The sequence below is a fragment of the Stigmatopora argus genome, chromosome 20 (assembly GCF_051989625.1).
Source record: "Stigmatopora argus isolate UIUO_Sarg chromosome 20, RoL_Sarg_1.0, whole genome shotgun sequence".
NCBI lineage: Eukaryota > Metazoa > Chordata > Actinopteri > Syngnathiformes > Syngnathidae > Stigmatopora > Stigmatopora argus.
Genome location: NC_135406.1, coordinates 4916685 through 4944645, shown reverse-complemented (window position 1 = coordinate 4944645; position 27961 = coordinate 4916685). Strand labels below are relative to the sequence as shown.

General features: G+C 43.4%; 1 protein-coding gene across 2 annotated transcripts; it reads right to left on the bottom strand.

Annotated features, from left to right (window-relative positions):
- Window positions 1-930: 930 nt before the first annotated feature.
- Window positions 931-27635, bottom strand: kirrel1a (kirre like nephrin family adhesion molecule 1a). Of its 2 annotated transcripts, none has more exons than XM_077589058.1 (15): window positions 27367-27635; window positions 14040-14189; window positions 10747-10896; window positions 10518-10675; window positions 10301-10451; window positions 10120-10225; window positions 8552-8700; window positions 8357-8484; window positions 7059-7185; window positions 6888-6988; window positions 4607-4829; window positions 3327-3434; window positions 3126-3253; window positions 2854-2967; window positions 931-1980 (listed from the first exon to the last, which is right to left on the bottom strand). In XM_077589058.1, exons 1-15 carry the CDS (start codon window positions 27410-27412, stop codon window positions 1324-1326), a joined length of 2496 nt encoding a protein of 831 aa, XP_077445184.1. In that variant the 5' UTR covers window positions 27413-27635; the 3' UTR covers window positions 931-1323. The 2 variants fall into 2 exon arrangements, with proteins under 2 accessions (XP_077445184.1, XP_077445185.1); XM_077589059.1 differs by having other exon boundaries at window positions 2854-2931.
- Between the last annotated feature and the right edge of the window lie 326 nt (window positions 27636-27961).

Below are 27961 nucleotides of genomic sequence, written 5' to 3'. Positions count from 1 at the left end.
GTACTCGGACGATTCGCCGAAAGACGTTTCGCCGACGGACAGTTCGCCGAACGGACGTTTCGCCGAAACGGGATTCGCGCGCTGGCCCCGCCCCCGGATCGCGTGTGTACATGTTTTTCAACCTCGGCCCGCGGGCCATATATGGCCCGTTGCAGATAACATTCATTTAGGAATAACAAGGGCATGTACTGCCCCCCGCTGGACATATTTCTAAATACAAGTACGTACTACAATGTGCTGCCAATTTTTTGTATTTTTTATTTTATCCTTGTGTTTAAAGTAGTAGCCATTTGGACACGTAATGTAATTTATCATGGGGATTGATGTCTGACACTGAGAAAAAACAACACTAGAAGACTTATGTGAAATTCTAAGTTCCTTGGACAGACTAGAGGGCTTAGAGAACAATACCTGAAAATGCCATGGAACACACTTACTTCTAGTTTAATTTTAAATAATTTCCCATTATTTTAGGAAATATATATTCAAAATGATTTGCTGAGAACCGTAATTCAAAGATTAATCGCAACGTTTTCTATGCTGGTGTAAGTTTTCTGGAGTAGGATTTCTGGATTTACAATTTCATTACAGTAGTACTTACTGTTACCACTACTTTATTTGCTCTATTTCTTCTGTCACGTACTGTTCTGCGTGATCTCCAAATGGCTACTACTTTAAACGCAAGGATAAAATAAAAAAATGGCAGCACATTGTAGTACGTACTTATATTCAGAAATATGTCCAGCGGGGGCAGTACATTCCCTTGTTATTCCTAAATCAATGTTATCTGTAACGGGCCGTATATGGCCCGCGGGCCGAGGTTGAAAAACATGTACACACACAATCCGGGGCCTGGGCGAGTGCGCTAATCCCGTTTCGGCGAAACGTCCGTTCGGCGAACTGTCCGTCGGCGAAACGTCCGTCGGCGAAACGTCTTTCGGCGAATCGTCCGGTCACGATCAGTACCACATTAGACATATTTATTTGGCCTTCCACCAAGTTTGGATCGGAACAGGTCCCCACTAAAGTGGTCCAAAACCCTTCCCTTGGATGTTCTTCTTGTTTATTGCTACAAGAAGCGAGCGTTTTTGTTGTTGTTTTTCGTACCGAGGCGCAAAGTCTCCGCCCCCCGGGTTTTCTCGCCGGTTCCCCGTCGTGATTGTGACTTGGCGGCGTCCGTTCTGGTCGTCCGGCATGCCGTCTCCGTCTTCTTTCCACGCTTCCCCCTTGAAGTGTGCCTTTCCGGTGTTCGCTGGGGTTCGTGTTTAGGTGCGTGCGTGATATGTGCGTGTGGGTTTTTGGCGGGGTCTAAAAGCCGGGGGCTCACACGTGGGTCTGCATCCTCTGTGTATGTCGGCCGTGGGTGTAGTCGGAGTGTTGCGACGTGTAGGAGAAACGAGTGGAGCTGCCGTACTTGCCGAGCCCCGCGTCGGAGCCCGAGGGGGCGGGGCCTGCGGGGACCACGCCCGGACCGGGGACTCCCGAGCTCACCCCGTACATTTCGTACGAGGGTCCGGACTCCAGCGGCGCCAGGCTGGATGGGGCGAAGCCCATCCGGTAGGTCTGGTAATGCGACGGGTAGCCGTAGTTGTCGTACGCCAGCTGCGAGTTGGAATCCAGCAGGCTGCAGTCCCCGGGGAAGTCCCCGGTGGGGGGAGGGGGATTGCTGGGGGGCTGCTGACTCTGCCCCCCGCGGGTGAAGGTGTTGAACTGCGCGTAGCTGATGTGCGACAGTCTGGAAGGGGGACGCGGGTCGTAGCAGGCCTGCGGGCGCCCCGGGGAGGTGAGGGGCCCCGGGCCGGGGGCTCCGCCGCTGGCCGTGGCTCCCGAGCCGCCCGCGCTGCTGCCGCTGATGGACGCCGCCCCCCCTGGGGTGCCGCCGGGGGAGCGGTAGTCGGAGTAGTGCACGGTGGAGCGAGAGGCGGGGCGACCTTCGTCAAGCGTGGAGGCTCGCACGTTGTAGTAGCCGTTGGTGGGGTCCTGGAAAGTAACCCGAATTGTCAAAATAATTCGGGAATGAATGGGAAATTGCTGGGAATTGACGTATTTGCGCACTATAAGGCGCAACTGCGATGAATGGTCTATGAGCGGTATGGATAGGACCTTCAAAATTAAGGTTATGGACCTGTGTAATGACTTTTTTGCATGTTTATTTTTTTCTACTACCACGCCATGGTATCAGTCGTTCGATGCAGAGGATAAAGAATTTATGAGCTTGACTATATAAAATGAACTGCGTTTCAGATTTTTTGTTTTAGCAAGACCACCTTGTTGTTACCCGTTGGAAAAGTCGTTTCCCATTATAGGCTTCTCATCGGGTTAGCATTAGCATGAAGCTAACAGGCAAAAGGTAGCTTTGTGACAGCTAGATGCATTAAAATCAAGTGCCGTATTTTCACGACTATAAGGCGCACATAAAAGTCTTAATTTTTTAATTAAAAATTAATAATAATAATAATATTATTATTATTATTATTATTAATTTTTCTCCAAAATAGACAGGGCGCCTTATAATCCAGTGCGTTTTATATATGGACCAATACTAAAATTGTTATCACGATAAAATAAAATACATCAGATAAAGTACAACGGAACTCAGTTTTGCTTCTGTTGCCTTTTTAAAAACGTGTTTTTAGCGTGTGGGTGCAGCGTGTATGTTTAAGCTGGTGTATGTTTTGCCATGCCTGGCTGCGTCTATAAAAACGGTGCGTCCTGTGTGTGTGTAAAATACAGAAATAGCACTCGTTATTGACACTGCGGCTAAAAATACGATGCGCCGTATAGTCGTGAAAGTACGGTATTTCTTCCCCCCTAAAGCTGAGCAGACTTAAGCTGTTATTGCTAAATACATACCTTGAGGTCGTACTCCTGCCGGGTGTCCAGGGTGTCGCTGCGGAGGTCCGACTTAAGCTCGATGTCGTCCTTAAAGGGCTGGTTGGAGGGAGAGAAGGACACAGAGGGGAGAAACTAAACCAAAGCAAACCAAAAAGGAGACACGGACGTGCCAGAGAGGGAAAAAAAATGCGACACAAAAGAAGAAGATGGCATTGAAGGTGTTAAAATAGGAGAACACACAAGGGAAACATAGCCACACACCCACCCACACAAACCCGCGCGCAACTTACAGAGTACATCGCCTTCACCATGCGTGAGGCGGTGGATACGCTGCCCGAGTCCTCCTCCAAGCTGTGGCTCTCCTTGTTGATGGTCTCCACCTTAATGTCCGGCTTCCCCAGCGTGACCCCTCGCCGACCTGCACGTACAAAACCCACAAAAAGTCACCCGAGAAACACGTCGGAGGGATCCGGGTGGCGAGTGGGACTCACTGCCTTTGCGTTGACGGTAGAAGATGAGGACAAAAACCAGCAGGAAGATGAACAAGAGGACGATGGAGCCCACGGTCACGCACGCTATTATCCCCACGGGGACCTCCTCTGTAAAAATGTTAGGTTCAAGTACGTCGGGAAACGGGGTACTCGGACGATTCACCGAAAGACGTTTCGCCGACGGACGTTTGGCCGACAGACTGTTCGCTGAACGGACGTTTTGCCGAAACGGGATTCGCGCGCTCGCCACGCCCCCGGATCATGTGTGTACATGTTTTTCAACCTCGGCCCGCGGGCCATATACGGCCCGTTACAGATAACATTCATTTAGGAATAACAAAGGCATGTACTGCCCCCGTTGGACATATTTCTAAATACAAGTACGTACTACAATGTGCTGCCAATTTTTTTTATTTTTTATTTTATCCTTGCGTTTAAAGTAGTAGCCATTTGGACACGCAATGTAATTTATCAAATCTGACACTCAGAAAAAACAACACTAGAAGATTTATGTGAAATTCTAAGTGCCTTGGACAGACTAGAGGGCTTAGAGAACAATACCTGAAAATGCCATGAACACACTTTTACTTCTAGTTTAATTTTAAATAATTTCCCATTACTTTCGGAAATATATATTCAAAATGATTTGCTGAGAACCTTAATTCAAAGATTAATCTCAACGTTTTCAATGCTGGTGTAAGTTTTCTGGAGTAGGATTTCTGGATTTACAATTTCATTATAGTAGTACTTACTGTTAATACTACTTTATTTTCTCTATTTCTTCTGTCACGTACTGTTCTGCATGATCTCCAAATGGCTACTACTTTAAACGCAAGGATAAAATAAAAAATATAAAAAATTGGCAGCACATTGTAGTATGTACTTGTATTTAGAAATATGTCCAACGGGGGGCAGTACATGTCTTTGTTATTCCTAAATGAATGTTATCTGTAAGGGGCTGTATATGGCCCGCGGGCCAAGGTTGAAAAACATGTACACACGATCCGGGGGCGGGGCGAGCGCGCGAATCCCGTTTCGGCGAAACGTCCGTTCGGCGAACTGTCCGTCGGCCAAACGTCTTTCGGCGAATCGTCCGGTCACGGGGAAACGGGAGTTTGCAAACATGTCAGGAAATAACAGTTTCCGGAATATAATAGAAAAAAATCTATGTGGGGTGCATTGACGTGGAATACATTTACGACGGAAGCGTGCAGGATCATTTTTGGCGGCCATTTTTGGACAGGCCGGGCTGCAGTCAGAAAGTAGAACTCAAAACGTACCCGTCTCCTCCAGGGTGATGATCATGGTCCCGGGCCCGAAGGAATTGGAGGCGGTGCAGTTGTACGAGGTGAGAAAGTCGGACTCGATCACGTTGTTGATGGTGAGGGTGGAGAGCACGCCGCCGCCGCCACCGTCGATGGATGTTCTGCTTTGCTCTACCGTGTAGCGTTCCAGAAGCGTTCCCTTCTCCTCTTCCCAAACGTTCTCCTTCCACGCCCACACCTGCGCACATTATGATGACAGTAATACCCGAACATCGCGGTTGGATCCGCCAAATATATACGAAAAGTTTACAGGCAAGAGACAATTGGGGATGATTTCCCTGGCCACTAGAGGGCATTGTCTACCTTCAGGAGTTAAATAATAGCGCAGTAATCAGACAAAGGACCAAGACAAAGGACTTGGACTAAAATCCCTATTTCGGTGTTTTTTGGATTTATACTTTATTCTACTTTTTTTTTGCAAATGAGTGACCCATGATACAAAAAAATATGATTATAAAATCCCCCAAAAAGTAAATGCATTTCCTTATCCGTTATTTTATTTTGAATTCTCCTTATTAAGCGATTAAAAACCACAAATGCAACATTGTGTGAGGACTGTTAACAAATTATAGAATTTACATATAAAGTACACTTCTCCTTACGAAATTTTCAGTTTACAAAAAAAGTTCCAATTAATTTGTAAGTAGAGGTACAACTATAGTTAAATTTGTAAATATATACATTCTATTTAGATATTAATACATTACAGTCCTTTGACATGCTTATAGCCGTCCTATTTAATAAATATACACTTTTTGATCATTGTACCTTTTCTGTATAGGCGCGAAAACATCCTACTTTGCGGTTTTTCGTTTATCCCGGCCATGTCTGGTCTACATTTCCGCAATATTCGAGGGATTACTGTACATGTAATAGGAGAAAAAGACCAGTCGCAATTGGGAAAAAAAATCCCTGGCCACTAGAGGGCATTGTCTACCTTCGAGAGTTAAATAATAGTACAGAGAGGGCTTTAAAAGTCCAAATAATATGAACTAAACAACATAAAAACACTGTCCCAACATGGCTGCTTACGGCAGGTTTTGGAACCTATCCACCGCGATAAACGAGGTATTACTGTACTTGGTTTTGACCGGGTAAAAAAAAGTTCGCAGCCGCCTGAGTGACCCTAACCTCCTTATTTAATGACATGCAGACCGGGTGCGGGGAATCGTGCACGTCCTCCATCTTTAAAGCCACTAAAAGCAGCTGTATTATTCAGCATATACTGTACTAAGGCCGATTAATTATGCATAAGCCCACATGTTCCCATAATGTGCCCACTTGTTCCGGAGAAGGAGACTCTCCCGGCTGTGGCGTTTACCCGGACAACTGTTCCTCCTTTCCTCCTTTTATATTTTATAAATCTTTACATGTCCCAAGCTGAAGCGCTAGCATTAGCGGAGCGCGCCGCTAGTCAGGACGCATCCGTCAAGGAAGCGCCGAGCCCGTGTGAGGCAACTGAGCTAAAAGTAGACCGGCTTAGGGTTGGTTTGTCAAGATATGAGGATGTAAAAAAGGACAAAAAAGGGCTAATTAGGGATTTATTAGCATTTTTTTTTCAGGGAATGATAACCTAAACAAAAACAACATAAGAGGCTATCGTGGTCAGAGATGGAAAAAAATACAAGAATGGCACTTGAGTATTAGTCGCAGGCCTTGCTAAACTATGAAAAATAATGCGGATTATAGTCCGGAATATGCAGTACTAAAGATTGAATATGTTATAATGAAATGGCAAAAATTGTTGACACGCACAGATGGCAACCTCTGGCTACGATGACGATCACGATACGTGCCTCCATTTTTCATATTTTTAGAAAATAATAAGCAGATAAAGCCCGAGTATAAGACGACCCCTTTTTTCAAGGCTCAAGTTTGACTTTTTTGCCCACCAAATTCAATTTTATACGGAAAATATTGACAGTACATCTGAAACAAATGATTATAACAATATATTCAAGACTGTCAATCACATTTTAATATCTGCTGAACATTAGAATATGAAAAGTAAAGTTCAATCATGTAAATTAACCAATCTACTATGATAAAACAACAAACCTGCATTAACCATCATGTTTGTTTTAAAGATATCTGGCGCCATCTACTGTAGTAAATGGGTATAATGTCTAGACCCCGAATGTAAGACGACCCCCACTTTTTCCTGTCTTATTTCAATGCAAAAAAACACTGTCTTATATTCGGGTCAATACGATATATTTCATGCATGTCTACTTACAATCTTATCAGGTGGAGGGGTGCTAGCAATGTAGCATTTCACCTCGCCCCGCTCACCCCGCACGGCGTACTGGATGGGCTCGCTGGAGATGATTGGCGGGCCTGTGGCGAAAAAATTGGACGTTTTACTCCGACGCCATGTTGAAAATAAATAAACGGCGGCGTTCCTGACCGTTGACAGTGAGGGTGACCTCGGTCTCGCCCACGCCGATTCGCGGCACGATGGCCTTACACACGTACTGGCCGGCGTCGGCTTGGCTTACCGACTTCAAGTACAGTTGGTTGCTGTTACTCAGGACCTGCAGGGTGCCAGATTGTGTAGTACACGTTTAGTAGTAGTAGTAGTAGTTGTAGTTGTAGTTGTAGCAGTAGTAGTAGTTGTAGTAGTAGTAGTAGTAGTAATAGTAGTAGTAGTAGTAGTAATAGTAGTTGTAGTAGTAGTAGTAATAGTAGTTGTAGTAGTAATAGTAGTAGTTGTTGTAGTAGTAGTAGTTGAAGTAGTAGTAGTAGTAGTTGAAGTAGTAGTAGTAGTAGTTGAAGTAGTTGTAGTAGTTGTAGTAGTAGTAGTAGTAGTTGAAGTAGTTGTAGTAGTTGTAGTAGTAGTAGTAGTAGTAGTAGTAGTAGTGGTAGTAGTACAAGTAGTAGTGGTTGTAGTAGTTGTAGTAGTAGTTGAAGTAGTAGTAGTAGTAGTGGTAGTAGTACAAGTAGTAGTAGTAGTATTGGTAGTAGTACAAGTAGTAGTAGTAGTGGTAGTAGTACAAGTAGTAGTAGTAGTAGTATTGGTAGTAGTACAAGTAGTAGTAGTAGTATTGGTAGTAGTACAAGTAGTAGTAGTAGTAGTGGTAGTAGTACAAGTAGTAGTAGTGGTAGTAGTACAAGTAGTAGTAGTGGTAGTAGTACAAGTAGTAGTAGTAGTAGTGGTAGTAGTGGTAGTAGTACAAGTAGTAGTTGTAGTAATAGTAGTTGTTGTTGTAGTAGTAGTAGTTGTAGCGTTACAATGATTATGGATACGTCAGTCAGGCTTTATTCATTTATTATCTTCACAAGTGTCGCGGGGGTGATGGAGCCTATCCCAGGCATCAGTGGTCAGCCAATCACAGGGCTATGTTCAATGAATTAAAAACAATAACCAGAAAAACAAGCTATTTTTCGACCTTCTGCTAAGTGAGAAGGTATTTATTGGAACTAGATGTCCAATTCGTTGGAAGTATATTTCTGGGTCATATCATGGTTATTTTGGGACATTTTTGGGTCAATTTGGGGTTATTGAACAGGAAGTGACTCAGGTAATATCCCCAAATTGGCTTTGAATGCTCTGGTTATTCTACTGGTACTAGATGTCCAATTCCATATATGAATTAGGAGCAGATCGAAAAACCTTTTGGGATACAAAGACAATTAATCACCATTTGGGGATATCATCCCACCCCTAGTGTGTAAAAGAAACGTTAGATTTAAGAGTTTTCTCACCATATTGGAGCCTTTTTTGAACCAAGTGAGGGTCAGCGGAGGATTTCCGGCCCACTTGCAGTTGAGGGTGACGTCCGAGTCCACATCCACCGTTTTGGGTTGAGGTTCCACCAAGAGAATGGGACCGACTGACAAAGGGGGGAGCGAGAACGTGAAGTGGCGCGGGGACGGACGCCGAAGTGAGTGGACACTCACAGTGGACGTCCACCAGGATGCTGACGTTGGTCTTCCCCACGGCGTTGAAAACCAGGCAGGACACCGGCTCGGTGAAGAAGGAGTGGTCCGCCTTGGTGGTGAAGATGCTTTCCCTAGCCCCTTGTAGCACCACACCACCTTTGGCCCACCTACGAGCAATCCATTTCAAAGTTTGCTTTAAAAAATAAGATATCTAGAAAGATGCATTCATCCTGCAGGTTTCTAAAATGGAGTCAACATTTTCCAGCTTGTTAAAAATGACTTTTTCACGTTTATTTCACTTTTTCTCGCATATAAGCCGTGTTTGTAACAAAAAAAAAGATGATGACTGAAACAAGGGTACGGCTTATATGTGCACAAGACTTGCTATACTCTTTTTCACCAGTAGATGTCGGCAAATTAACATTTACTAATTGTTGGTTATTTTCTGTTTTGTAGTAAGAAAACAACCATTATTGGATGAATTAATTCCTTATGATATTGACCCTAATAATGTGCTTTTGATTCATACAGTATCTCAGAAATACCACCTGCGATGATTTTTATTAAAATTTTCCCTTAAAAAAATACACATTTGAATTCCCTATTAAAACCATGAATATGCAGATGAGAATTATGAATCAGGGGCGGCTTATACGCGAGAAATTGTAAAATTCAATGATTTTAAGGCAGTTTTAAGGATGCGGCTTATACGCAGGAGCGGCTTATATGCAGGAGCGGCTTATATGCGAGAAATTGTAAAATTAAAAGATTTTAAGGCATTTTTAAGGATGCGGCTTATATGCAGGAGCGGCTTATACGTGAGAAATTGTAAAATTAAAAGATTTTAAGGCAATTTTAAGGATGTGGCTTATACCCAGGAGCGGCTTATACGCGAGAATTTGTAAAATTAAAAGATTTTAAGGCAATTTTAAGAATGCGGCGTATACGCAGGAGCGGCTTATAGGCAGGAGCGTCTTATATGCGAGAAATTGTAAAATTGAAAGATTTTAAGGCAATTTTAAGGATGCGGCTTATACGCAGGAGCGGCTTATTCGCAGGAGTGGCTTATAGGCGAGAAATTGTAAAATTAAAAGATTTTAAGGCAATTTTAAGGATGCGGCTTATACGCAGGAGCGGCTTATATGCGAGAAATTGTAAAATTAAAAGATTTTAAGGCAATTTTAAGGATGCGGCTTATACGCAGGAGCGGCTTATACGCGAGAAATTGTAAAATTAAAAGATTTCAAGGCAATTTTAAGGATGCGGCTCATACGCAGGAGCGGCTTATACGCAAGAAATTGTAAAATTAAAAGATTTTAAGGCAATTTTAAGGATGCGGCATATACGCAAGAGCGGCTTATACGCGAGAAATTTTCAAATTAAAAGATTTTAAGGCAATTTTAAGGATGCGGCTCATACGCAGGAGCGGCTTATACGCGAGAAATTGTAAAATTAAAAGATTTTAAGGCAATTTTAAGGATGCGGCTTATACACAGGAGCGGCTTATATGTGAGAAAATACGGTAAAACCATTTTTTTTTTGTATTTTGATGAAAAATGACCCATGCAACTTCTGTCCTAACACACCTGTATCCCATAATAGGTGGATTAGCATGAGCCTGACAAGTAAAAGTCACCCTGTCCCCCTCCAGGACAGAACGAGGCTCAATGGACAAGGTCACAGTCGGTGGATCTGTGGGAAAAAGATTCAAATCAGCACCCCTGAAAAGTTTATTTTGTCGTTTATATGGCTAACAGAAATGCTTACGGTGAACGTTGAGGGTAACGGTTGTGCTTCGGCCGGCGGGAGCCGCCAGGTTGGACGCCACGCAGCTGTAGTTCCTCCCCGTGTCCGTGTCGATGGGGTGGACAGGGAGGAAGCTCCGCGTGGTGACCCTCTTTCGGTCTGGAAGGACCTCCTGAAACCATCGCGGGGAGCGTCAAAGACCGGCGCCCCAAAGCGGTTCGGTATATTCGGGACTCACGGTGGCACTGACGGCGCCATCTATGGGTAAGCCGTCTTTTAGCCATTCGATCATGGAAGGCGGCTTGGCGCCCCGAGACACGCAGCTGAGGTTGTAGAACTCCCCCGCGTTGAGGAGAACCTCCGGACCACCGTCGATCACAGGGTCATCAGGGGGGACTGCAAGGAAATTGAGTTTTGGAGAACGGGGTCCATTTTGAAAGATGGATTTTTTTGACGGGGGGGATTACTGAGGACGGTGAGTTTGGCCCTCCTGGACCTCAAGGCGGCATCGGGCGCTTGGCACTCGTACAAGGAGTCGTCGGAGAGGTCAGCTGACAGGATCTCCAGGTTGTACTGGCCCAGATCCTGGACCCGCAGGACCCGGTACCGAGGCCAGGCTGGGAAAACAAAGTCCAAAAAGACTAGATTAAGACGCGGTAATAGAGTTTGTGGTGGTGGTGGTAGTAGTAGGGGTTATACATCCACTAGATAGACCTGTAGTAGTAGTACGGTTTGTATTATAGCTCCACTCGATGGAGCAGTAGTAGTAGTAATAGTATGGGTTGTGTTATCGATCCACTCGATGGAGCTGTAGTAGTAGTAATAGTATGGGTTGTTATCGATCCACTCGATGGAGCTGTAGTAGTAGTGGTAGTAGTATTAATAGTAGTAGTAGTAGTCGTAGTATTAGTAGCAGTTGTAGTATTAGTAGTAGTAGTAGTAGTAGTCATAGTATTAGTAGTAGTAGTCGTAGTATTAGTAGTAATAGTCATAGTATTAGTTGTAGTAGTAGTCGTAGTATTAGTTGTAGTAGTAGTCGTAGTATTAGTAGTAGTAGTAGTAGTCGTAGTATTAGTATTAGTAGTCGTAGTAGTAGTAGTGGGTTGTGTTATAGATCCACCAAATGGAGCTGTAGTAGTAGTAGTCATAGTATTAGTAGTGGTAGTAGTTGTGGTATTAGTAGTAGTAGTCGTAGTATTAGTAGTAGTAGTTGTGGTATTAGTAGTAGTAGTAGTCGTAGTTTTAGTAGTAGTAGTAGTCGTAGTTTTAGTGGTAGTAGTGGGTTGCGTTATAGATCCACCAGATGGAGCTGTTGTAGTAGTAGTAGTAGTGCTAGTAGTGGTAGTAGTAGTAGTAGTAGTGGTAGTGGTAGTATTAGTAGTAGTAGTAGTAGTAGTATTATTAGTAGTAGTAGTGATAGTATTAGTAGTAGTAGTGGTAGTATTAGTAGTAGTAGTGGTAGTATTTGTAGTAGTAATATTAGTAGTAGTAGTAGTAATAGTATGGGTTGTTTTATCGATCCACTAGATAGAGTTGTAGTAGTAGTGGTAGTAGTATTAGTAGTAGTAATCGTAGTATTAGTAGTAGTACTCGTAGTATTAGTAGTAGTAATCGTAGTATTAGTAGTAGTACTCGTAGTATTAGTAGTAGTGGTAGTATTAGTAGTAGTAGTAATAGTAGTAGTAGTGGTGGTGGTGGTGGTAGTATAGTAGTATTAGTAGTAGTAGTGGTAGTAGTAGTGTTAGTAGTAGTAGTGGTAGTAGTAGTAGTAGTAGTGGTAGTAGTAGTCGTGGTAGTAGTAGTAGTGGTAGTATTAGTAGTAGTAGTAGTAATAGTGGTAGTAGTAGTAGTAGCGGGTTGTTTTACAGATCCACCAGATGGAGAAGTAAATGTCGTAATAGTATGGGTTGTTTTATCGATCCACTAGATGGGGCTGTAGTAGTAGTAATAGTGGTTAGGGGATGTTTCTAAATGAAGTAAATGGACACCAGTGGTTGGGGACCGCTGATTTAGCCCACTTTGAGATGAGCCGCACACTCCCACCACCCATTGCACCATCACGTCCCCTTTGCACAAACCCGCCCCCACTGGACAATTGGGCCCAGCTGCGCATTCTTTCCAAGAGGTGGCATTCCCGCGCTCAGATATCTTCAGTCAGCAAGTAGTAACATATTTATTTAGTGTTTTTGGAGCACTCGGACGGAGTCCGTGGCGCGGCACACCCAATTTGCTGCTCAGACGGAGGCGGCGGCGGCGGCGTGCGAGCCTGCTCGCTTCCTAACCTTGCGTGTCCTTGCTCGTGCTCGCACGTGCGCCTTGTTGATACATGAATTTGCATGTGAAATGCGGGAGAGCAAGAAAGCGTATGAAAAGCCCAGAGAACAAACCACAAACCCAAGTAGACAACCTCAAGTCTGTTTTACAGATGAAACGTTAGCGGCGACGGCGCGCTTTTGCTAGGAACGAACACTCGACGATTCGTCAGCAGATGAAAATTCACGGGTGCGTTTGATGAAAATGTGTTATTACCGTAATGCAATATCAAGTTGCGACACACCAATTTTTTTTACGGTATTTTTCGGACTATAAGTCGCACCCGACGACAGACATAGACAAGATATGAACAGTTTTCAGATACGTTTACCCTAGCTACTAGCTAGCTACTATTTGCGAATGGATTGTGGCCTGGCGATCGGCATCAACAAAGCTTTACGAAGCATGGACGCTAGCTACTAGCTAGCTACTATTTGTGAATGGATTGTGGCCTGGCGATCGGCATCAACACAGCTTTACGAAGCATGGACGCTAGCTACTAGCTAGTTACTATTTGTGAATGGATTGTGGCCTGGCGATCGGCATCAACACAGCTTCACGAAGCATGGAGTCTAGCTACTAGCTAGCTACTATTTGCGAATGGATTGTGGCCTGGCGATCGGCATCAACACAGCTTCACGAAGCATGGAGGCTAGCTACTAGCTAGCTACTATTTGCGAATGGATTGTGGCCTTGGCGATCGGCATCAACACAGCTTTACGAAGCATGGACGCTAGCTACTAGCTAGCTACTATTTGTGAATGGATTGTGGCCTGGCGATCGGCATCAACACAGCTTTACGAAGCATGGACGCTAGCTACTAGCTAGCTACTATTTGCGAATAGATTGTGGCCTGGCGAACGGCATCAACACAGCTTTACGAAGCATGGACGCTAGCTACTAGCTAGCTACTATTTGTGAATGGATTGTGGCCTGGCGATCGGCATCAACACAGCTACGAACCAACTTTGATGGATTTGTGGGTGATGATGATGGGAGTACATTGTAAAATGCCTAAATAAAGTACAACCGAACTCAGTTTTGCTTCCGTTGCCTTTTTAAAAACATGTTTTTAGCGTGTGGGTGTAGCATGTATGTTTAAGATGGTGTATGTTTTGCCATGCCTGGCTGCGTCTTTAAAAACGGTGCGTCCTTTGTGTGTGTCAAATACAGAAATAGCACTCCTTACTGACACTACGGCTTTAAATGCGATGCGCCATATAGTCGTGAAAATACGGTAAACGGTCAAAGTCCGGCAGATTTCAGGAAATGCAAATGATGGAGGAAGCATCCAAAGGTGACTTTGAAAAGTCCATAAAAATGGGTTTGGGCCAGATGCGACACTTCCGTGCAGGTTTTACGCGGGTAAGGTTTATGTCTTTGCAATCAAGTTGATTGAGTGCCACGAAACTGGCGAGGGCCTCGTTTAAGAGACTTCCCATCTCACCCCGCAGGTCTTCGCCGATACCCAACGCCAGGCCATCTTTGGTCCACTGGACGATCCCCGAGTAGTTGAAGACCACGCAGGAGAGGATGACCCTCTGGCCCCGGACCACCGACTGGTCCGCCGGCTCCTGGGAGAACCTCGCCGTCCACGCTGGAAGAGAGAAAACAAAAGTTGACGGAATGAGACGAATATTTGGCCCTGCGGTTTGATTCCGGCCCGAGATGGAATTTCGCTGATTGCCAGAGGAAATCAGTCGGGGGCGGGGGGCCGCATCTCACGCTGACTCAGTCTCAAAAGGCAACTTCCAAGTCTTGCGAGCCCACCCTCCCCGTGAGTCATCTCGCAGGCTTCCCGAGCTACAGTGGCCATCATTGTGCGGGGGAACCGGAGCGCCGCTAAAAGAGACGCCATTGTGCCTATCGCTACATTGACGAGTTGTAATTAGCCGCCCCCTCCCCCGAGAGCGGACCCACCACAGCGTGGGGGATTAGCATCTCGTTAGGAACGTTACTGTACAGCCGTACCTCTACTTACAAATGCTCCAACATGAGAAATGTTTCAGGTTACAAAAGCTTTAATATGCAAATGAGCGTTCCAACATACAAAAAAAACAAGATCCAAGTTACAAAATCCTCAAAACATCCGTTATTTTATTTTGAAATCGTCACGGTAGCCTTGCGTCCTGCTTTACAATCTCCTGCTGGCCTCTCATTGGTTGTCTCACAGCATTAATTCTCCATGTTATCCATCCATGAGTAATATTGCTAGTTCTATTTGATGCTAAGTCATATTAAAGTTGTTTAGACATGTGCTAATGTTAGCATTGCCTTTAGACAAAATGTTTTTGCATGCTTGTTATTCATTTTCAATACATTGAAAACATATTTTGTGTTTCTCACATCTTAAACACAAAATTAGAACACTTTGATGATCTTTAAAGGTTTTTGGGGGGGCGTGGTACAAATGAGAGAATTTACATTTTACATACATTTACATTTACAAGGCTGGAATCAATTAATTTTGGAAGTAGAGGTACTACTATTGTTAGGAAATGATTTTTTTTCCTAAGTAGAGTCATTGCGAATGGTGAGGCGCTCGCTAATACGAGAGGAGTATATACTACTTCTTGTTGGCAAGTGGTCGTAGTTTTAGTGGTAGTAGTGGGTTGTGTTATAGATCCACCAGATGGAGCTGTAGTAGTAGTAGTAGTAGTAGTAGTAGTAGTAGTAGTAGTGGTAGTGGTAGTATTAGTAGTAGTATTAGTAGTAGTAGTATTAATAGTAGTAGTAGTAGTGATAGTATTAGTAGTAGTGGTAGTATTAGTAGTAGTAGTTGTAGTAGTGGTAGTATTAGTAGTAGTAGTAGTAATATTAGTAGTAGTAATAGTATGGGTTGTGTTATCAATCCACTAGATAGAGTTGTAGTAGTAGTGGTAGCAGTATTAGTATTAGTAGTAGTGGTAGTATTAGTAGTAGTAGTAGTAGTAGTAGTAGTAGTATTGGTAGTAGTGAAAGTATTAGTAGTAGTAGTGGTAGTATTAGTAGTAGTAGTAGTGGTAGTATTAGTAGTAGTAGTAGTGGTAGTATTAGAAGTAGTAGTAATATTAGTAGTAGTGGTAGTATTAGTAGTAGTAATATTACTAGTAGTAGTAGTAATAGTATGGGTTGTGTTATCGATCCACTAGATAGAGTTGTAGTGGTAGTAGTAGTAGTATTAGTAGTAGTAGTCGTAGTATTAGTAGTAGTAGTCGTAGTATTAGTAGTAGTCATAGTATTAGTAGTAGTCGTAGTATTAGTAGTAGTCATAGTATTAGTAGTCGTAGTATTAGTAGTAGTCGTAGTATTAGTAGTAGTAGTCATAGTATTAGTAGTAGTAGTAGTGGTGGTAGTATTAGCAGTAGTAGTAGTAGTAGTGGTAGTAGTAGTAGTAGTGGCATTAGTAGTAGTAGTAGTAGTAGTGTGACTGAGTGTGTCTGCATCGTAATCCAAGTTCGTTTAAATTTGTTTGTTATGTTACGAGCGCGTTGCCGTGCAAAAAGTCTCATTTTAGTACTATTAAACACATTTTAGGACTATTAAACCACTAGTTATTCTTTACTTTGTTAATAGATGGAAAATTAGAACATTTTTTTTTCCAATCCAATATCCTCTTTTGGTGTTTTTTTCAGACGCTTGGAACTAACTAATTAGTTTTTAGTTCATTTCTATGTTAAACATTCATTTGACTTACAAGTAACTCAACATACGAGCTCAGTCCCGGAACGAATCAAGCTCATATCTCAAGTTACCACTGTATTTGCGTCACGGGTTGCCAAATTTAGGCCCCTCCCACGTCCTCCATGTGTACACATCTCTAAAACCCCATGTATGTCCTTTTGAGCCATAATGGCTTCTATTTCTGCCCGCCTCCTCCTCACTGGTTGGAACTGTCACAAGTCGTTTATCACATTAAATATCAGCCCCTCGGCACGTTCCCTTTCCCCCCATCGCCGTTTCGCTTTATTTTAACGCCCAACCAAATTCTTCCGCACCCCTCCCCCAGCGTCCCCGGTTCCTCTCACACGGTTCGAACCCCCCCAGCCCCTTTCGAGGCCCCCGCCGCCCCCTTTCGCTACTTTTTCAACCCGCAACCATATGCCCCCCGCCCAACTTTAGTCGTGACCCCCCCGGTCCTTATTCCGCTCGTCCTCTCGCTTATGCATATTCGAGCGGACTGGGCGCGATTTGCCGAGATACAGAACGCTGGCTAATGCGAAAGAAGTCATTCGTGCGAGGAAGAGAAGAAGAAGAAGAAAGAAAGAAAAAAACGCGCCAATCACAACAATAGCTTCTGACAGAGCTGCACATTAATATTCCGAAGATAAAGGAGATGTGTGAGGCTACACGGGGAACGGAGAGGAGGGAATCGGATGCAGATGGGGCGCCGTGGCGTGCGTGCATACCTAGAATAATTCAACACGGGTCCTAAAAAAATTGTTTTAAAAGAACAATGCGAGCCGTTCATTCCTAAAATGGTGATGAATGAAGTGAGAGACAAAAGGATGAGGAAGGATTTCGCGTAGCGGCTTGAAAAATTCTATTTTATATTGGAATCGTAGGTGAAAATAATAATAATTTTAAAAAACGGAGTGAGGCAAGGTGCGGAATTTTGACAGTATGTTTTCAGCTTGTTTTGTTTCGGTGCTAAAAGGAAGGACGAACTCAAAATAGCTTAAATGTATGTGCTAATATTAAAAAGTAGTACAGTAGTACCTTGAGATATGAGTTTAATGCGTTCGTATGTCCATTTACTCGTAACTCAAATGAATGTTTGCCATAGGAATGAACTAAAGACAAATTAATTCGTTCCAAGCGTCTGAAAAAAACACCAAAAACAGGATATGGGATTGCAAAAACATTTTGATTGGCTGGCCAGGGTGCCAATAGTTACCTGGGATAGTCTCCAGCACCCCCCGCGACCTTTGCCGGGATAAGCAGCTCGGAAAACGAATGAATGAATATTTCAATAACTACATTTTAAATAAGTGAAAAAAAGGTTCATGTTCTGTACTATTTATTAATTTCAAACATTTGTAAATCAAATAAATCAGATAAATCAAATAAATCAAATGAATCAAAGGAATCAAATGAATCAAATGGATCAAAGGAATCAAAGGACACAAATGGATCAAATGAATCAAATGATTCATATCATTCAAATGGATCAAATGGATCAAATGAATCATGAATCAAAGGAATCAAATGGATCAAATGAATCAAATGAATCAAATGGATCAAATGAATCAAATGATTCATATCATTCAAATGGATCAAATGAATCATGAATCAAAGGAATCAAATGGATCAAATGAATCAAATGAATCAAATGAATCAAATGGATCAAATGAATCAAATGAATCAAATGAATCAAATAAATCAAATAAATCAAATCATTCAAATGGATCAAATGGATCAAATGGATCAAATGGATCAAATGAATCAAATGAATCAAATGAATCAAATGGATCAATTGGATCAAGTGGATCAAATGAATCATGAATCGTGAATCAAAGGAATCAAAGGAATCAAAGGAATCAAATGAATTAAATGGATCAAATGGATCAAATGAATCAAGTGAATCAAATGAATCAAAGGAATCAAATGAATCAAATGATCAAATAAATCAAATAAAAAAAAATATTTAAAAAAACAAAGACAAGAAAAAATCTACAAATAAAATAAATATTTAAAAAAATCTGTAAATGAAGCATGAACGCATGCCGCAAAACCTGAAATGGTGGGCCAAATCCGGCCCTCAAACCGCCACTTTCCCACCCAACATATCAAACCACACCTCAACACACCCTACACAACTTCCCCTTTCATTTTTGGGGTAAAAAAACCCACCCCCTGCCCAGAAAATCCTCTCTTTAGCCACCTCGGCAAGGCCCGTTGGAGGTATTCCCTCAAACTAAACCACGAATGTAATCCAAACGCAAGAGGATGAAGAAAAAAAACACCCGCGCTGAGGCCGAATTACCCAAAATTCTGAGTCATTTCAACATGTGCTCGACTCTCCCGCATTTCCATACGACGGCGCGAACACCGGCAAGTGTGTGTATGTTTATGTGTTCATCCGCGGGTGTAAAAAACTCCAAAGCTTTGGCACACGGCGCAGTGTGAAGCTTGTATTCTTTCATTATGTGGGTTATACTGCAGTGACAAATATAGAGTGTGTCCTGATTTCCTTGAGTCACTCGTCCCCGAGATACCGCCGGAGCTCCCTGTCCACACAAAGAGGTCGGCCGCGACCGCACGTCCACAAAATCCAACCCGCCGCCACGGGCTGGCGAGCCACTTCCCGTGGACACGCGCTAACACGACCGCACTCCGGGTAAAACGTGTAATTAACACGTCGAGGCGGTTTGTCCTCGAGAAAACCAACGAAAGACTCGATTTTTGAACATTTCTCGCAAAATAATAGCATTAAAAAGCTATTTTTTTGCGAGAAAACCAACGAAAGACTCGATTTTTGAACATTTCTCGCAAAATAATAGCATTAAAAAGCTATTTTTTTGCGAGAAAACCAACGAAAGACTCGATTTTTGAACATTTCTCGCAAAATAATAGCATTAAAAAGCTATTTTTTTTCTCGGGGCCGGTTTTTGCTTCGGTTAATGCGAGCGATCGACTAGGGTGCCATCCATATGGGGGTGCCCCCCCTCCCAAAAAAATTTAAAATTACATTACAAGTTACGACTGAAATCCCACGTTATGTGAATAGCGTAAATCGGCAAAGTTCGCGAAGGGCTCATTGTCTCCCCCTAGCGTCGGTAAAGCATCACTGCATGCAGTCTAAAAAATATTGGGTCAAAATTTTTTGGGGTAAAATTTTAATACCGTATATAAGTCGCCCCCGCGTATAAGCCACATCCTTAAAATTGCCTTAAAATCGTTGAATTTCACAATTTCTCGCGTATAAGCCGCCCTTTGATTCACAATTTTCGTGGTTTTAATAGGGAGTACAAATGTGTTACTTTGAAGGGAAAATCTTAACATTTCTGAGATACTTTATGAATCAAAAGTACAATAATAATTAATAGCAATGCTGGTTTTCTTACTGCAAAACAGAAAATAACCAACAAACAGTAAATGTGACTTTCCCGACATCTACTGGTGAAAAATAGTATAGCAATCCTGCATATAAGCCGCACCCTTGATTCAATCATCATTTTTTTTAGTTACAAATACGGCTTATATGCTTATAATTTTGAAGAAAAAAATTAAAACGAGGCCCTGCAATACCGTATATGTCCACTGGAGGCAGGTTTGAAAATAGAGCATCTTTCATTCTAAATTCCCCAATTTTGCTGTCAAAATAAACCCGTTTAAAACCCAGTTTCACTTGTAATTCAGACGCATCTCTTTAAAACACCCTCACGTGTTTTCGAAATCGCTGCCGCAACTCGTCCAATTACGACACGCCGCCCCGCCGGTCGTTTACGCCCGACGACAACGGCGGTGGCGAGGCTACGGCACCCGCGTGCGAAGACATCTGGAGCTATTTTTAGCCAGGGTGCCACCGATTTGCCCCCGCGACGCCGCAAATGTCAACGCTTGCCGGATTTCAGCATTCCCGCCGCGGGTTGCATCATCCGTTCGATCGGAACGGCGGAGCGCAAACGCCCGTTTGGCCACCGTGCAGCCGCAGTCGTACGGTGGCGCTGTGGAAAATAGAACAAAGAGACGCCGCGGAGGTCCGCAGACGGAGTTGAGGAGGGGGATGACATCATTGTTTCGGGACAAAGTCAGATTCCTCGACGTGAAAAATGTGCTAATAACTGATGCATCATGGGATATTTTTTCAATGCCATGAACAAAAAAAAGCACCAAAATAACATGTGGAGACAAAAGATATATTTTTTTCTGAGAGTGCATGTCAAAATGAACAAATTGAACACACACAAACACTATTCAAAAAAAGCCATCTAATGACAAACACTGTCTCCCGCATAAAAGCCAATTTAGCAAAATCATGTTGGACGTAATAACCCCCCAAAAATCAGTGACAACGTGTATGCAAACAAACTTTTGCCATTTTTGTTTCTCAAACCCAAAGACACTTTAATGTGTAAGCATTCGGAGCTGGGATTCGAACCCGCGACACTATTTTGGTTAGTAAATACCGCAATTTATCAACTGCCCGTTGATAGTATCATATTTTACGCACCCTACAATGAATGGCTGATCTTTTGTATGGTATGAGGTGCTCTGGATTATGAGTAGTAAGTAGTAGTAGTGGTGGTGGTAGTGGTACTAGTATGGGATTGTGTTATATATTCACTAGATGGAGCTGTAGTAGTAGCAGTAGTAGTGGTAGGGGCTGTGTTATACATACAATAGATGAAGCTGTAGTAGTAATAGTAATAAGAAGGGGTGTTGTATATCCACCAGATAAAGGTGTAGTAGTAGTAGTGGTGGTAGCTGTAGTAGTGGTAGCTGTTGTAGTGGTAGCTGTCGTAGTGGTAGCTGTCGTAGTGGTAGCAGTAGTAGTAGCAGTAGTAATAGTAGTAGCAGTAATGGCAGCAGTAGTGGTAGTAGTAGTAGCAGTAGTAGTGTTAGGGGTTGTGTTATACATACAATAGATGAAGCTGTATAGTAGTAGCAATAGCATGGGGTGTTATATAGCCAAAAGGAGCTGTAGTATTAGTAGTAGTGGTAGCAGTAGTAGTAGCAGCAGTAGTAGAAGCAGTAACAGTAGTAGCAGTAGTAGTAGAAGCAGTAGTAGTAGTAACAGTAGTAGTAACCACAGTAGTAGTGGTAGGAGTAGTAGTAGAAGGAGTAGTAGTAGAAGGAGTAGTAGTAGTAGTGGTAGGAGTAGTAGTAGAAGCAGTAGTAGTAGTAGTAACAGTAGTAGTAACCACAGTAGTAGTAGTGGTAGTAGAAGCAGTAGTAGTAACTGCAGTAGTAGTAGCAGTAGTAGTAGTAGTAGTAGCAGTAGCAGCAGCAGTAGTAGTAGTAGCAGTAGTAGCAGCTGTACTAGTAGTAGCAGTAGTAGCAGCTGTAGTAGTGGTAGTAGTAGTAGTAGTGTTAGGGTTGTGTTATACATACAATAGATGAAGCTGTAGTAGTAGCAATATCAGGGGGTGTTATATATCCCAACTGTAGTATTAGTAGTAGTGGTAGCAGTAGTAGTAGCAGCAGTGGTAGTAGCAGTAGCAGTAGTAGCAGCAATAGTAGTAGTAGTAGTAATGTTATGGGTTGTGTTATACATGCAATAAGTGAAGCTGTAGTAGTGGTAATAGGAGGGGTGTTATATATGCACTAGATGGAGCTGTGGTAGTAGTAGTAATCGTAGTAGTGGTTAGAAGTTGTGTTATTCATCCACTAGGGAATTTCATAGAATGCTTAACCAATATCGATCCTTTATATAAGACGCACAGCCAACTTTTCTGAAAATCCTTTGAGTTGCCCCTTATAGTCCGGAAAATACGGCACTCCCTTCCCAGGTGGGACTTTTTCACTCCCACGTTTCCTCAAAAACATGGCCGCCATAAGCCATCGCTATGGCGACACGGGACGGGGACAAAGTACTGGCCTACAAAGGTGACACTTGGGGGGGTTCAGATTTTGGACAAAGACGCCGTCTTTTGTTTGCCGCATTGTCCGCCCGCTTTCCTCCGTCAACTCACCTCGCGAGCCCCCCCTTAGCCCCCCCACCCGGCTACCTCGCCGTCTTTTGTCAACCGTTTTCGTCCCCTTTTGTCGTCCCTTTTGAGCTCTTTTTTTTTGCGTGGACTGTTAACGCCGTCAAAATGGTCGCCGGAGCACCCACCCATTCTTTACGTGTGCAACCTCTGTAGCTGCTGCCGTTTCCATGGCGACAGCCCGTGAGGACCACCGACACAATGATAGAAAGGGGGACCATGGCAACCCCAGGAGCACCCGAGGATCATTTGATCATTTGGCGGCGAGAAAAGATGATCGGTCGCCGGTAATCCTCCGGCGCCCGGACAAAGGCGACCTCCGTAACCAGGGGCAACCGCCCGGCAACAATCAACGATTGATTTTCCAGCACGGGACCCTCGTGAAAGTTGCGATGGTGTGACCCCGCCCCCAGAACTTGAGAATTTTTGGAGAACACTAAAACCTATCCAGGGGCGGTCCTAGCTAATTTTGGACCCTGGGTAGACCCCCCTCCACGCCCCCCCCCACATATAAACAAGAATATTTGATACCGTATTTTCCGGATTATAAATCGCATTTTTTTCATAGTTTGGCATCATTCTTTTATCATTTTAACAAAAAAAATATGCTAATTTTGACCAAATTGTACCCTGGGTGGACCCCCGCACGACCCCCCCTCCACATATAAACAAGAATATTTGATACCGTATTTTCCGGATTATAAATTGCATTTTTTTTCATAGTTTGGCATCATTCTTTTATCATTTTAGCAAAAAAATTAAACTAATTTTGACCTAATTGTACCCAGGGTGGACCCCCGCACGACCCCCCCCAACATATAAACAAGAATATTTTATACCGTATTTTCCGGATTATAAATTGCAATTTTTTCATAGTTTGGCATCATTCTTTTATCATTTTAACAAAAAAAATAAGCTAATTTTGACCATATTGTACCCTGGGTGGACCCCCGCACACCCCCCCACATAAAAACAAGAATATTTGATACCGTATTTTACGGATTATAAACCGCAATTTTTTCATAGTTTGGCATCATTATTTTATAATTTTAGCAAAAAAATAGGCTAATTTTGACCTAACTGTACCCTGGGTGGACCCCCCGCATGACCCCCCCCCCCGCAACATTTAAACAAGAATATTTTATACCGTATTTTCCGGATTATAAACCGCAATTTTTTCATAGTTTGGCATCATTCTTTTATCATTTTAGCAAAAAAAAGCTAATTTTGACCTAATTGTACGCTGGGTGGACCCCCGCATTCCCCCCGCATATAAACAAGAATATTTTATATCGTATTTTCCGGATTATAAATCGCAATTTTTGTCATAGTTTGGCATCATTCTTTTATCATTTTAGCAAAAAAAAAGCTAATTTTGACCTAATTGTACGCTGGGTGGACCCCCGCATGCCCCCCCCGCATATAAACAAGAATATTTTATATCGTATTTTCCGGATTATAAACCGCATTTTTTTCATAGTTTGGCATCATTATTTTATCATTTTAACAAAAAAATAAGCTAATTTTGACCTAACATGTAAAAATTGCACAAAAATATAATAGAATCAATAAAAAAAATAAAAGTTTTAAATGACTAACATCATTTTTTGATATGATCTTAAGCCTTTTTAATAATTACCGCTAAATTGTGACTGTTTTCAACCAAAAACGTAGAATATGAACTTTATTAAAATCTTTATCGCGCCATTTTTGACTGAATGCAGTGACACTTTGCTAACACTGGGGGGGGGGTCTCTGAGAATTAACTTGACATGGAAATGAAAGATAATAGCTAGTTAATTTAAGTTTAAAAAAAAAAAAAATGAGGACTCTTGTGCGCCCTCACATCGATTGCACCCTTAGCGTTCGCTAAAATCGCCCATCGCGAAAACCGGCCCTGAGTCAGAGTAAAAATACGACATAAATAGCAACGAAGACCCAAAATGAACCCGTTTCGTTGACCGGGCCTCGTTTCCGAAAGGTCGCCGACCCCGGAAAGTGGCCGTTGACTTTAAAAATGGCCGCCTGATGCGATATGAAGTCGAGCGACTACTTTCCAAGCGACATCCCGTCGATAAATGATCTCTCCCAAGGTCCACTTTAATTGAATCGGGCGCAATCTAATTTCATTGGTATGTACTGACGCTTGTTGCAATGTCATCCGTCACGGGGCAGCCAATAAGAGCCCAGGGCCTCGACCTCTCCCCCCTTTTGAGTGCAGCAAAACTACCGTGCCCGCCTTCTTCAAGGTGAGAGCCTCTTTACTGATAAAAGGGGGCTCAAAGTCCAAAAAAATCGCCCCGGGAATTCAACTACCCTCACAAAATCGACTCTAAACCCTTTTTTAGGGACGTAAGACGACAACATGGCTTCAAGAATGGCGAAATTTTTTTTTCCCTGAAATGTGGAACTCTCGGGATGCCAAAGTTTTTTTGGGGGGGGGAGGCTACTTCCTGTTTGACATTCCCTGGAATCTTTTATTAATATGCCAGGGTGTCGTAGTGGTCCGGGGTAAACTCCGGCGCCCCCGATCCTCGCCAACGGAAAATAATGAATGTAAAACGAGACAAACCCAGAAGTGACAGTAACGAAAAAAAGACGCATCGGCTCGCGAGTTATTGCGCAATCATCCGACCCCCCCCCCCTCCCGCCCCGAGCCCCCCCCCCCCCCCCCCCCCCCCCCGACCCCGCGGACCTGATTCGGGTGGACGGCTGACCCCAAGACGGACGCAGCCAGGCGAATCGGCGTTAACCCCCTCCCTCGCGGAGTGACATCATCGCGCGTCGACCGCATTCCTGCGGTGGGAGGGGGCGGAGTCAACGCAGAGAAGGCCAGGGACGAGGGAAAGAACAACTTTTGAGGTTACTGGGAACATTAAAACCCCCCTCCCCACCACGCCAAACCGCTTCTCTTTCTCACGAGCTGGCGTCCAATCCCCAAGCCGGCGCTCTACCCCGCTAGCCGTGCGCTACGCTACACAAAATCCTCTTTTGAAATTCACACTGTATCCCTCCTGAAGAGTAGGCGACCCCCACGCCACCTCCTCACCCCCCCCCCCCCCCCCACACCCCTCTCTCCGCGGAGCTAAGGAATGCTCTCCGCGGAGCTAAGGAATGCGAGAACCACATCTGGAACGTATTAGCGAGGAAGGGGGGAGATGGAAAGAGAAGTGGGGTGGGAGGGGTGGGCTAGGGTGATGAAAAACTGCAGGGAGAAAACCTTAAAAGTAACTTACTGAAGGGTGGTGGGGGTCCGGCTTTGATTTCCCTTCCCCCCTGTTTACCGCTACCCTCCCGTAACTCACCTCGACCCAAAATGGGGTCCTCCCCACGGAATGCGGCCATGAATTTGCGGTGGGGGTGGGGTACGAGGCCGGTGGGTTCGCTTCAGTCAGATGTGATTAAGTACGCCACTCTCGTTTGGGGGGGGTTTCGGGGTTTGTATAAAGAAAGCTTTTTAAAGGGGATGGGAAGGGAGTTTTTTTTCCGAAGCTAACTCTGATAGCTTCTAGCCTGTCAAACGCGATCACATTGTGAGGGGGTTACGACCCGCGGGGGTCCCGAAGTTGTCAGTTTATCCTTTAGAATCAACGCCCAAAGAGTTGGGCGTCCAATCGTGGTCATTCGGATGTGAGGAATTACCGTATTTTCTCGCGTATAAGCCGTATTTGTAACTCCCAAAAAAATGATGACTGAATCAAGGGTACGGCTTATATGCGCACAAGACGTACAGCATTGCTATACCCTTTTTCACCAGTAGATGTCGGCAAATTAACATCAAATTGGATTGGACGTCTATCGCCGTCAATGGCAGTGAAACGAAATGACTTTACAATTGAAATGGATTGGACGTCGTTAACCGACATTAGCAAAAAAGGACATAAAGGCTACAAATATTAATAATAATGAGGTATATTTAGGAAAAAAAATCATACACAGTACTTTATTATATATTCATATTTAAACTAGTGAACCAAACTTTGCAAAACAACATTTTATGCCCCCTAAAAAATGTTTATGCTAATAACCCTCTTGAGAATAACAAAAAAAGAGCTCCTCACTCACTAATTAGCCGCTCTGCTAATAACCGCGATATCATTAATAACCCCCAGGCCGCCTCAAAATATTTTGTTCATCTGAAGACCGATGACGTCATTGATTCAACGCCATTTCACTACTAGCGTGTGATGCTAACAAGAACGTAAAAAAATAATCAGAAACCGGCTCTATCTGGCAACCACAAGTGAAAAACCCATCCGAGACAATTGAGAATAGCAACACATAAAATCCACAAACATAATTCTATCATTAATTAGTTATTAATAACCTATCCCAGCCGCTTGTTAAGTCATTCCCTTAAATCGCCTACACAAACACTTGCCGCAACTACGCTTCAATTCGGCACCCTTTGTTAGTCAAGAGGCCCATCCGAAATCAGCGCCTAGAGACCCCTCCCCTTTTTCCCCCGGAAGGTTGCCTAATGGCAAAAAGGTAGATCGCGTGGAGATTGGCTCCTTGAACAGCAAATCCTGGAGCCAAAAAAACGGTGAGAAAAAACGGTTACATATAGAAAAAAAGCCTAGTTTTCATTTCGGTTTAGGTTGCAGCACTACTTGACAAACCTCCTATTTATGATAGGTCACTTTAACAGATTTTTTTCGATTGAAACCCCTAATTTATCGACAAGGGCTGCAGACCCCCCCACCCCAAAAAAAGCACCCTCCCAAAATTCAGGTGGCAGACCCAGTGACATCATGCCTAAAGCAGACCACGCCCCCTTTCCTCCCACAATGGTAGACAATGGCACCTTGGTATCTCCATCAAACAGGTTGCCTGTCGTTTTTCCCTGGGTGTTCCTCCAGATCTTAGCCTTTTGTCTCCTAGCAACAAGGGACTGTCAAATAAGGATGCGAGCAGGTAAGGACCCCTCATTCATGTCACGTTCACGGTCTTGCCTGAGCGTCGTACAAAACACCTCAAAGGTCATTGAAGGAACATGACGACCATAATCATGCAAGGTAAAAATAAATTAAAAAAATATACATAAAAAAAAGATTAAAAAAAAAAACATGCTTCCCATTAGCCCCGCCCCTTTCCTTATTCCCTTAGCCGACATCTACTATTAAAAAAAAGCATCCTTACCGGTTTGTAAAGTCAGCAAAGTGAGAAAAAGCAGCAATTTCCGCATGGTTCACTACACCAGGAATAGAAAGTCCGTTATTGGCCCAAAACTCGGCATGAAAAAGGCAGGGCAGGACGGGACAGTTAGGAAAATAAAAGAAGCGAGCATAACAGCAGTGGACTGTCCTCGCGTGTCGTTTGTCCTCGCTCGTTTTTTTTTTTTTTTTTACACCATTCCCTTCGGTTTTAAAGCCCCCCCAACTCTGCCCCCTCGCTCTTTCCTCTCCGGCGTCAGTCCGCACACTGCTGGCGCCAAGGGACGTCAAAATAAAGGGATAGCGAGGCGTTTCCGGTGAGGGTTTTCAAAATAAAACGAGCCAAAGAACACATTTGTCGATTTTTTTGTCGAATTTTTAAGAATTATGCTTGTAAATCTTTAAATTTGACTAGAAATGTTGTCTTTAAACATTCTGTAACCAAATGTACTTGCGTAAATGTCACATAAATAAAGATTAGATGACTAAACTAAATCGGCGGCCATCTTGCGTCCAGGATTTGAATAGGTTTTAACTCTTGACAAAGTTAATTTCATTCAGAATAAAACGAATTAACGTGC

Excerpts from the sequence above, each read along its gene's own strand:
- kirrel1a (XM_077589058.1), bottom strand. The coding sequence starts at position 27,412 with ATGCGGAAATTGCTGCTTTTTCTCACTTTGCTGACTTTACAAACCG. Across the intron at positions 10,897-14,039 it reads TATCGGCGAAGACCTGCGGG|CCTGGCCTCGGTACCGGGTC; the intron begins GTGAGATGGGAA and ends TTGTTTTCCCAG. Across the intron at positions 3,254-3,326 it reads CTACCGTCAACGCAAAGGCA|GTCGGCGAGGGGTCACGCTG; the intron begins GTGAGTCCCACT and ends TTGTACGTGCAG.